This window comes from Protopterus annectens, chromosome 10.part0 (genome assembly GCF_019279795.1).
Source record: "Protopterus annectens isolate FY-2018-M chromosome 10.part0, PAN1.0, whole genome shotgun sequence".
Lineage (NCBI taxonomy): Eukaryota > Metazoa > Chordata > Ceratodontiformes > Protopteridae > Protopterus > Protopterus annectens.
This window is the reverse complement of record NC_056744.1, coordinates 1,647,675,991-1,647,688,543: the sequence shown is the minus strand read 5'-3', so window position 1 is coordinate 1,647,688,543 and position 12,553 is coordinate 1,647,675,991. Positions and strand designations below refer to the sequence as shown.

Genomic DNA, 12,553 nt, shown 5'->3' with positions numbered 1-12,553 from the left:
AAAGGCACACTGACAGCTGCTGTTCCTTTCTAGTGCCTCTGTTGCCAGTAAGTGCGCGGGTTGTTAGGTGCACCCAAGTCACCTGGCCGTAAGTTAGGCATTTATCTGTCTTTACCAATAGTACTAGCCATTCTTTTGCTTTTTTAATATGCATCAGAAACATCGCATGTATAAATTAATTTGCGTCTGATTTATATTTTGTGTTTTGACAGGTAATTGATAATTGAAAGCTACATTGGAGATGAAAGCACTACATTATTGCATTAAATGTTCTGTGGTTTCTATATAAACCATAGTTTGGTTGTTTTGGTTGCAAACTTAAGAACCAAGTACTGCAACGTGTTGAAATGTGAAGGGGTTTTAGCATAGTCTTTTTTTTTACTATACGTCTTTAACTATAGTATTGAAATGAGTTTATGGTACTGCAAAATAGATTCGACACAGTGAGCAAAATAATCTTTTGGTATTTGAAGTATAATTTTTGAAGTTTCAAAACTGGTATGTACTTTTTATTCATAAGAAACTTTAAAAAAAGTAGTTATTTTGTTTGTTACAGGTACAGTATAATTTGTGTTGTCCTGTAATTTTAAAACCAAAGTAGGAGTTAAAAAATCTGTGAACAGTAAGACAATACAGTAAATACTAAAATCTGTTATATTATTATTACAGCCCCCTGCTACTGATGTTTACCACTTCCAGGATACTGTACCTCAGATTAAGAGGAAGGCTCTGAGGTACTGCATACACGCTTACCTTGGTCTTTATTTTGAGGTTCAGCTATTGAACTACAGTTACGTGCACTTCTGCCTTTCCTCTGCTTCTAGAATCGTCCCTCCTTTTGTTAACTTAGACATGCATATTTGCTAAGTTTCTTCACCAGCATTCAGACTCCTGTGTATTTCTTTCTCCCACTCGCATTATTCGTGTTTGTACTTCTATAGTGCAACTTCTCCTATTGACTGTAAAGGTAGTTTCATTGTCTATACTTACAAAGTCAGTTTATTGTTGTTTTTCTAACAGGGTGGGCTATAGCAGGGCCACCTCCATGAAAAACTGGTGACCTAAAAAAGCTTCTACTGCCAGAATCAGTGTATGGAAGCAAATGAAAACCTGTAATTTAAACTTTCTGGAATTGACATTGTAAAGAATCAAGTTTAAGTAAACCAAAGCCAACTTCATGGGAGTAATGGAAATTCTAAGATTAGGAGGTCCGTAAAGGATTTCATATTGATGTTACAGTGATATCCTACACATTAACCCAAGGGTAATGGTTATCCATAATGGAAAGCACAGTGTTGTAAATGCAAAGAAAGCTTTCTGTTGTTAAATCTTGCTTAGCGTACATATCTTAGCTGTTATATGCATAACTACATAAAGATTTTCATTCATTGTGTTGTTTACTATCAAGATACAATATATTACTCTACATATAACTTTCAGCAAGATTCACAAGCACAGACTGCAGCTGTGCAGGGATGGTATGTAAGAACAGAGCCATGTGCGATTCATAAAGTGTCTTTTACGCCATGTCACATGTGCATGCACAACTACATTCCTAGTTTAGGCCACATATGTGTTATGTATGCAAAGGCAATCCACAGCATGTTTTTTGATTCAGAGACATGATGAATTGTTGGATATGCTGTGTGACGTTGTAGCCAAAAGTAATGTGGCTACAAGTGCAGAGTAACTACATCTAAAACACCGCTGAGCTGCCAAGTACCCCCCCTCCTCCACAGACTCTGGGAGTTACAAGTTCATAAGTGTAAACTGACTCATATCTAAAGCTATGGAAAGATTTGTCATGGACTTAATCAATAAGGACATTGGAATGATCCAAACACTGGACCCGTATCAGTTTGGATTCGTCAAGGGCAGGCCATACTCTTCTTTAAAAAGAACACCAAATCAATGGATGAAATTAAAACAGTACAGTCTGCATATCTCAACCTGTCCAAAGCTTTTTAATTTTTTTTTTTTTTTAACACTTTTATTGAATTAGCACTTGTGGCATAGGCAAACCATGAACTAACAGAAACAAGTCAAAAAAACAACAGTAATAACCCATTGCCTCTAAGAACCAAAGGGCAGTCAAGCAAGTAATATTTATAACATTTTGTTCAGAGGTTAAGCGCTTTCATCCTTGCACAGAACAAAGTAACAGTTCAACTTCATACATAAGTACGTCAGTTAATAAAATACATCACAATTGATTAATTTAATCAATACAAATCTTTAAAGATGTAAACCCACGGTATAGCAAAAATAAATAAATAAATATTGTTGTAATGAAACTCATGAATAATGTATCACCCTTTTTAAAAAAAAATACAGATTCCAATAGATTACTTAAAAATTAAATAACATGAATGTTATATTCATAAAGTAGCAGAAAGTATACTATTCAAAGGCAGAAAGAAAAAAATTGGTATGGAGAGATAATATGGAATTTGGGAAATGAGCATTGTATGGTTATAGCATTTTGATGCAGAAGAATAGTGATGATCTTAGATGTAACATTAGTTAGAATGGGAAGATTATTGTAGGTTTACAGTGGCAAGGAAAGGTTTATAGATGTGTGGCTATATATGCATATGTTATTTGTAAAGATGTTAGATTACGTAGTAGCAAATATGGATATTATAATAGGAGACTTTAGTTGTGATTTAAGGAGTAAAAAATAGAACTGATGTAAGAAAAATGAAATAAGTTATGAAATGTGGTAAATTGGTAAGATGAAATAGAAAAGTATGGATGTATAGAAGGGGTATATTAAAATTTGAAAGTGGTTATTTTATATTATACAATGACCCCCGCTTAATATTCCAAAACGTGCACACTGATTGGCCAATCCAACCAGTGTGCCCATTGTAAACCTCACAATATACCAACAGAAAAAGGTCTCGTCTCCCGGACTTTTTTCCGTTGGTGTAAATTGCCACAAAACCTTTTTTTTACAATTAAAAAAAAAGAGAGAGAAAACGGAGCAATGGAGACTTTCTTTTCTCCGTTGCTTCCATTTCAAAGCATTGATGTACTGGGTATGCGTGGGAATGCAAGTCCCATACGCATGCACAATACATCAAAATGAAGAAGCAGTATACCACAACTGGCGGAAGAACAGTAATCCGCCAGTATACAAAGACATTTAAGAAAAGTAAGTATTTTTTTCTTAAATAATGTCATTGTATAATAGCAATAACCGACTCCATGGTTGTGGTATATTGAAGTTTACCCATGGTTGCCTTTGTTTAATCACTCGGGCTTCACCCTCATGATTCAACCACACCAACCATGGGTAAATCTTCAATATACTACACCACGTCATTGGTTATTGCTTTAATATCTGAAAGTTTATGTGTAGCAGAAGGAGAAGCAGTTGTAACAGGATTTAGATCATTTGGCAATATGGATGGAAATAAATGAAAATAAAGAATATATTAGAATAAGAAAGGGTATAAAAAGATAAAAAGAATAGGATGAAAAAGGAAAGGAATTGACTGTACAGTTGTGGAGGGACTGTTACTTTGAGGGGTTTTACATTAGTTGGTCAGGATGCTAGATTATTTTTAAAAGAAAATATAAAAGAAGTTTTTTTTTTACAATGGCAGAGTCGTATAAGGATATGAAAAGGGTATGTAATGCATTTGGGATTTTAGAAAAGAATGAGAAGGTTATGATAAAGAGAAAGAAGAATAAAGAATTATATAAACAAAGGAATTTACTACAAGGGAAAAAGGAAGACATATCAGCATATTTAAGTAACACAGTGAAAGACAATAGTGTAATGAGAGAAATGAAAGACAAAAAAGAAGTAAAAAGAAATCCATCTGAGATTATGGAAACTGTAGTAAATTGTGTAGAAGAAATGTCATATAAAAGAGAGAATGTAATTAAATATGGGAAGTAAAAAAAAATCTCAGAGCAAGTGAATAAAGAAGTTGAAAAAGAAATTACTTTTTATGAATTGCATAAAGTAGTTAAGTATAGATTTGGATACAGGTCCAGACATAATTGGATTTGAAATGTGTAAAACATTTAGGAGAATGGCAAAAAGAATATTTGTTACAAGTGTTTAATGAGTGGTTAAATGAAGGTTTGAACCATAATGATTTAAGTATTGGAATATTAAAATTCATATTGAAGAAAGGAAAAAAAGAAGACTTAAGACTTGGAGACCAGTAGTGTTAAACAGTACAGATGATAAGATACTGATGAAAATAATACAGAAGATATTTGAAAATAAGATGTAATATGTGATGGAAAAAAGTCCATGTTATATGAAAGGAAAAGGATGTCAAGTATTATTAATGATAGTAAAAGAAATGTTGGATGATATTCTAAAGCAAAGAGAGAATGTAAAACTTGTGGCAGGTGATATTAATAAAGCATTTTGGGGATTTCATGGAGAGGTACTCTTTTAGTAATAAAATCAAGAAAGTTTCTAAGACTGGATGGTTAAATAAAGAAATACAGATGAGGAATAGTATAAGACAAGGATACCCTATGAGTAGTTATTTGCTTTAGTTATGAATATGGTAATTAGCAATGTTAACTGTGAAATGAAAAATGCAAAATATGTAATGCAAAGAGGTGTAGAAACTCCAGTGGTAATGACATATGCAGATGATATAACAGCTAAAAATAGTATATGATGAGAGAAGCTATACTTTATGTAGTTGATTGTTTGAAAGAAAGAGGACATTAAATTAAGATAAAGGTAAAGGAATAGAAGACACAGTAAAATAGCAGTTATACAATTTACAGTGAAAGAATACTCTGTGTTATGTATACATTTTGGTAAAGAAGGGAATAAAGCACAATTGGAATCATTATTAAAGAATTAAAAGAAATTAGTTTTTATGGAAAATATATAGATTAGCTTACAAGAGAAAGTGAACTTGATAAATTCAGTATTATGGGTAAAACAACATGTCTATTAAGTGTGTTTACAATTCCTATAATTCATGTAAAACAATTATTAGAAGTTATTATTTTCATTTATATGGCGTTCTAGATTAAACCCAGTTAAAAGGGGAGCATTGTATATGAAGAAAGGAGGAGGAGGACTAGATTTGTTAAATCCAGTGGTCTATGCAGCATTTTTAAAATTTGTTTAAAGTATGAAGAATTTGAGGATGTAACAAGATGTAAAAGAATAAATTAAGGTCATAATGAAGAAGTAGAGAATTATCAACAAAAGATAAAAAATGAGGTAAATAAAAACTGATGAAACAGAAGAAAATAGAAAAATGTGGTATGAAAATATGAGACACTATTAATGTATTAATCCATGGGGAATGTTACCAGAGGAAATGATTAAAACAATAAAAGAAAGAAAGAAATGGTGTAGTAATAAAGTAGAACGCCAAGATTTTTATGGAGCTTAGAAATAAAAATAAAATACCAGTAAAAGAAAATATGTTGTATAAAAAGAAAAGTGAAAGAATAAGTCTGTACGGTAGTGAAGAAAAAACACGGAACATGTCTTTTTGAAATGCCAGAGAGTAAAAAAATTGTGGGGAAAAATTATGTGCTGAAAATTTCTTTGGAGATTTTACAGACAATAACAGTATAAATATGGATATGGTTGAATGTGGGTATTATAAGAATTGAAACAAAGAATCAAAAACAAGAATGGATAAATTGTTTTATGTAGTATGGTTAATGTGGAATGAGTGAATAAATGAAATTGTGTTTAATGGGAAATGTATATTGTCAATAATGAGAAAAATTAGATAGTTATTAAAAAGAGTGGGGTCTAATTTAAATTTAGAGTCTGTATATAAAAATGAAATTGGGTATATAGTTGTAATTTTGTAAATATGTACATTTATGAATGGATAAAAATATAAATATGTATATAAGCTCTTATGTAAATAAGATGTAAATAAAGGACCTCTACTCATTTTGATAGGTGTCTTTTACATGAAGCTGAGCTACCACCAACTCATGCAGATGGGACCTTGGTTTAACGTCCCATCCAAAAGACTGCGCACACAAGAATGCAACATTCTCCTTACACCGCCCTGCAGTTGTTTGGGACTTGGGATCTTATGTTCAGAGTGGTCTTTCGACCAGTGTGTGTCCACTGTCATAAGGAAGGCTTTCTATATTGTGCAGCTTATAAACAGAGATTGCAACTAGATCTAGAGATGTGATTGTCCACTTTTCTTGGTCTGTTCAGACATATGCAACAACTGGAATGCTCACTGAGATCCTTACTAAGAATACAAGCCCTAAATGCATACTACACTGACTAATTCACTGTACTCATTATCCTACTGACTGCTAAGAGATGAGCTGTGCCTGGCATACAAGGCATCCTCAAACCCAGTACTGATGGACTTGCTGAACATCAGCAAGTCAAATGGTCTGAGCGATACTCTGTCCAAGGATCTAAACCTCTTCTGCAGCATTTACAGAATGGTTTTCTCTGCTGTGCAGTAGATGCCATCTACATAAAACAGCGACCATCCTTATTCATATTCAATCACAACTTGGATCTATGGATGGGGTAATAGAAAATTACCACAGGACTGCTCCCTGTACTACTAATGGGTTAACGCAACTACTAAATGCTTCATTCCAAACATGACTCTCCTCAAATTATCTGTTCTGTGATCCCAGTTCTCCTCACTAGAGGTAATATGCAGTTATCATCCATGAGATGGGACAAGCCAGTCTAACACCAAACAGGATAGGTTAATTAAAGCACCAAAATGGAAGCTGGCTATAGGGAAAAGCCAGTCTAACAACACCAAACAGGATAGGTTAATTAAAGCACCAAAATGGAAACTGGCTATACTTAAAATGGCCCACCAAGGTAGCTAGCCTGGTACTTTCCTGTGAACCAAAGCGAATCATTATATATAACAGTGATGAAGATGAAGGTATGCAAAATGGGAGGGGAGCTTACACTCAGGATCCATGGACCACTTTAGTGAGCATGTTAGCAGTAGAGGTTTTGTTTAAACAGTCACTACAAACTGTTGTCTGCTTCTAGTTTGCACTGACCATTTGTAATTCTTGTGCAGACTACCAGTCGTATGTGGTCTGCCATTGGGGTAGTTTTGCTTTATGAAATGCACCAGTGTCAAGTCTGTGTGCTCACTGTAGTTTCATAGTTAAAGTAGTTATGTTCTGTCATTACGGACATTTAAAACTGCAGTCCCGATAACCCAAATTTGTATTTATCGTCCCCCATACATTCATCCAATCTTTACTAAATATACTTAATGAGCTAGAATTTTAACCACAACTGGGCTTTTATTTCATAGTCTGGTTATCATTGGTGGCACAATATCCATTCTTGTTATTGTCCTATTGTTATCAGTTCTATAACTAGGACCCTGTCTCTTTATCCTTGATATTTCTAAACTAAAGTAAGTTCAATTTCATTCTTTAAATCTTCATTGGTTGATGCCTTAAATCCCAGACATAATTTTCTTCTTACTAGTCTATATAATGTACAAAAATATTTCAGAAACTTCTACCTGTCAAAATACATCAGTTGTTTAATATTTGTTGTTCTTATATAGAATTGTATTTGAAAGGTTTCTAAACTTCATATGTCAGAAATAGAATGCAAAAAGATACATTATATTCTGTATAGATCTAATCATAAATATAAATATACTTTTTAAGTTCTTGAAATCTGCTGTTTCCAAGATAATAGAGACAAGATCAGATTGTTTCATAGGCTCATAGGTGAATACTAGGCTAACTGCCCTGAAAGGCCATTTCTACCCTGGCCTATAATCCAAGGTCAGAATCGAACCCTGTGGTATCTATAAAGTAAAGACCTTAGCCATTATGCCAAACCCACCCCCATGCTCTGTACTTAAGCAGAAAAGGCACTGGGGTGGAGATCCTTGGAGTGAGCCTACTGAATTGCAATTTCCTTGCCTAGCTAACATCTAATAGAGCAAAAATCAGCAAAACAACTAAAAACAGAAAATTCTCCATTAGGGCACTTATCTGAGCCAGTGAAGGCCAATGGTACTAATGACCATGCATAGAACAGGTAGAGTGTTGCAAGGCCTGTGTTTGGACTGATGTCATGATAATCTGGGGATTTACGGTCATATTTCTGCTTATGCACCCTTAAACATACAGGCTTAGGTCATATGTCAGACATATGGCAGTAGGTAAGGTTTTGGCTTTGGTACCCTGCTCAGATGTCTTGGTTATTTAGTGAGATAACCCAACACTTTGGAATATTCAGTGATCTAAGGAAGGACATTCTTCTATCCAGCATCATGGCTAGTACATTAGTCAAGTTTGCTGCTCATTCGTGACTGTTAAAAGGCAAGATTACTATAAACAGACCAATTACAGCTTTCAAGCTGTAAGAAAATGAAACAAATGTTAGTTATGCAATTCACTTGCTGCACACTTGTTTGGCTGCTAAAAAGTTTAGCACAGTAACAGGACAGTCGATGTTAAAAATGTTACAAAGTGTTACAACAGTAACAGGACAGTCCCTGCTGAAAATGTTACAAAGTGTTACAATAGTAAATGGACCATCCTTGAAAACATAACATTTTATATTAAAAATGATACCACCACAATAAAACAAAGATATAAGTAACCACAAATGCCAATAAAATCCCAGTCTTTCATTCAGCAGCAAACAGCAGCTCCAGCTCCCCAGTCAGTCATCCTCCAAGGAGTCAACAATCACCCACCAATCACACTCTCAAATAACCACAACAATTGTCTCAATGCCAAACTTTGGATATCTTGAATATGATACTTAAAATCGATATCCTTTCCAACTATAGTTGCAAGATCCTTTACAAAATAGACTATTTCTTATGTATTACTCACTATCTCGATCTTACCCCATTTTTATTTGCCAGATATAACTACTTTCTATTTCTTATAATTAAATTGCAACCCAGTCTTTATAGCATAATCAGTATAGTGGACTATTTATTTAAATTGTCTGTATCCTGTTAGTTGTTTACTTTGGCACTGACTTTTCACTTATAAGCATATTTTATTAACCAAAATTTTGATGAAGTAAGCATTTCAGAAAATACCATGTTAAATGTAGATGCCAGGACCAATCCTTGGGGAAACTTCCTTGGCTAATTTCTTCCAGCATGATCTAGTGCTTTGTAAAAGTATAAACTGTTCATGTCCAGTTAAGTAATTATGTATCCATTTAAGTATATGAGTTTCCTGTAATGTTATGTAAACTTTTATCACAAAACTTTATTTGGTCAGTCAAGGTTGATATACTTGTAAAACCATTATCTATTCTATCCAGACCTGCCCCATGATTACCATCCTCCACAAGTTTCATTGATACACGTCTTGAAACATTTCCCTAAAATGCATGAGAGACTTATTGGGAGGTAATTCACCTTATATTTATTTCATCCCTTAAATGTGTGAACAACACATGATTTTCTCCAGTCATTGGGTACGAATCTTTGTCACAACAGACACATATTCTCTTTAATGAGGAGCGAACTGTATCTGACATTAAATCGATAAATTCCCTAGATATATTGTCAGATTCCAATAATGTTTAACAATGTAACCGTACATTTAACAAGTATTTTTAGATTTAACAAGTATTTTTAGATTTATATAACCACATTACAAGTATTTTTAGATGTATATAACCACATTACATTTTCCTCCATGTTTATTCTCCTGTAATATCACTCTTTAAAGCCTTCTAATCTAATATTTGTAAGTTATACCTTAGTGCAGTCACCTGTTATACAGTTACTTAAGATTGTATTGCAAACAATACTTTCATGATATGAAGATTTAATGGAGTGAGCCATATTTAGTTAAAAAATTATTTTTGTTTTCTAATATTATATTCAGTATATTTGAACCCCTAACTGGTATTTCCACTTTTTGTTTAAAGTTAAATTCACTTAGCATATCCAAGAAATAAGATTCCTTATATTAACATTGATATGTTTTTCTGTTGATACCTGGCTAATTAAAAGCTCCTAAAATTATTGTTGGCAAATCATCCAAATAGTTTTCTAATGTATTCCGAAATGTTTGGTGTTTGAAATATTAATATTAATTTTTGTTGTCCTATATGTTGCTAACAATCTACATTCTCCCAAGGGAGTTACTTTTGCAAAATACCAGTTATTTTTTCTAATTTGCTTTGGGATTCCAAACTGCTTGTTAATGAGTTGTGGATTAATATCACCAAACTAACTCCTTTTCTCCCATGATTCAGTTATTAGTGTAATTGGAAAATTGTATTGCTATATTACAAGATGTAATTCATCCTCTTGTTCTTTACACTTAAAGCATTACTAAGCAAACTTTTTATAATCTATTAAATGTGTCATATTTGATTCCTCCACGTGCCAAAAATTCTAAAAAAAATATCTTCAGATTTTTATCCTCTTGGTTAGTAAATAATGGTCTACAACCATTTCCTCCCAGACTGTAAGAACCTTAAATACCTTTAAATAACCTTGCCTGTGTAGCCCAGTTGATAAATAATAAATACAGAAAGGATCAGACACTGACTGAGTGCCACTGCATGCAGTGTTCTTGAATATTGTGGCTCATTGTCACTTTAACAAATTTATGGCTGAAGGGGGGGCACACTTGCAGTCAATACCATCTCTGTAATAAATACATTCCACCTTTGTAATAAATACTAGACCAACAAACATTTGGCTAAAGGGGGTATGTACCTCACAAGACATCTACAACAACTGGAAAGACCACAGAAATACCTCACAAAGAGGATTACTGGCCTCAAACAGATGCCCTACGCAGACCGTCTCAAAAAACTACAGCTTTACTTCATCGCATATCGCCTACTCAGGGACGATCTCTGCCTAACATACAAAGCTATGTCATACCCAGAGCTGTTGGACATGCTCCACTTAAAGAAATCCCAATCCCTCCGAGCTACACGCTCTAGGGACCTAAACCTTGTCACCGCAATAAACAGAACATGCTGGAGGGATAGATTCCTGTCCCAGAGACTTCCCATACTCTGGAACAGAGTACCTGTCTATGTCAAACAGAGCTCCTCATTAGCACTCTTCAAGAAAAATCTTGATGATTGGATGGGAAATGGGAAATTCACCCCAGGGATCACTTCTGTGGCTCTGCTTGACAGGGGCACAGGAAAATAATTTTCTTGGGTGGCGAAAGTCTGGGTACATTTTTTGGCTAGGCTTATATAGGCCCTAGGGCCAATAGCCTAGTACCTACCTATGAACCTATGAGTGCACTTGCAATCCATTCCACCTTCACAATAAATCCATTCCACCTTTGTAATAAATACTAGACCAACAAACGTGGCTGAAGGGGGCGCACTTACAATCCATTCCACCTTTGTAATAAATCCATTCCACCTTTGTAATAAATACTAGAACAACAAACTTGTGGCTGAAGGTGGGGTGCGCACAATCCATTCCACCTTTGTAATAAATCCAGTCTACATTTGTAATAAATACTAGACCAACAAACGTGGTTGAAGGGGGGGGGCACTTGCAATCTATTGCACCTTTGTAATAAATCTATTCCATCTTTGTAATAAATACCACACCAGCAAATGTTAATTATGTCATGTGTCAAAAAAGAAATTAACATCTTGTATTTCATACAGTAAAAGAAAAGATGACGTATTGTGTTTTTTGTCCTTTTTAGGTACCAGAAACCTTTGAAGATGTTGCTGTCACTTTCTCAGAAGATGAGTGGCAGATGTTAAGAAAAGAAGATAAAGACCTTTACCGGGAAGTGATGGTACAGAACTATGAAACTCTGGTTTCAGTAGGTAAGTGTCGTTCAGCTTAAAAAACAGGATTTGTTTTCCTGATAGTTTAAAGTGTATTTTCATATCATTAATCCATCCTTCATTTGCATTGCGTAATATCACAATTAATGAGCATTTATCCATTCCCGCACTCCGTATCACCTGATTTCACGTAGTATTTCATACCATTTCTCCTGCACTTCTAATATTGATCTGCTGTCTAGTAAACACACAATTTCCACATTTCTTTCCTTACACTACTTTAAAATGATTAAGCATCATTTAATAGTCTATATGCTGTTAGTATTTACTAATAACAGGAAGAAACTAACTTTTCCCATTCTTTTCAATCACCTTCCCTTGCTATTGTTTGCTTTCGTTTCTTTATCCACATCTCTCCAGTTTTTCCCTTTCTTTTGTTATTTATATTTTAGGCATTTCTGCATCTAATAATGTAAAATATCTCCCTAAAAATCCTCCTGCACCATTCTTGTCATTTTTCCTGTTTCTCCTTTCTGCACTTTCATTTCTTTATCCACATCTCTCCAGTTTTTCCCTTTCTTTTATTTATATTTTAGGCATTTCTGCATCTAATAATGTAAAATCTCTCTCTCAAAATCCTCGTGCATCATTCTTGTCATTTTTCCGGTTTCTCCTTTCTGCACTTCCCACTCCTCTGTTTGTTCTTTTGTATTCATATTTCTATTTGTACACGAGAAGTTTTGCTTATTTTCCATTATCCTGCTGCTAACATCACTGAATTAGTTTGTTCTGGTTCTGCACAGTCAA

At 34.1% G+C, this 12,553-nt stretch overlaps 1 protein-coding gene across 1 annotated transcript in view; it reads left to right on the top strand.

Annotated features, from left to right (window-relative positions):
• The window catches only part of LOC122813845 (zinc finger protein 708-like), a 72,837-nt gene that overhangs the window by 33,930 nt on the left and 26,354 nt on the right, over positions 1 to 12,553 (top strand). The window contains exon 4 of the mRNA XM_044086381.1: positions 11,659 to 11,785. Coding sequence (XP_043942316.1) covers positions 11,659 to 11,785 — 127 coding nt within the window. The remainder of the gene's footprint in view (positions 1 to 11,658; positions 11,786 to 12,553) is intronic.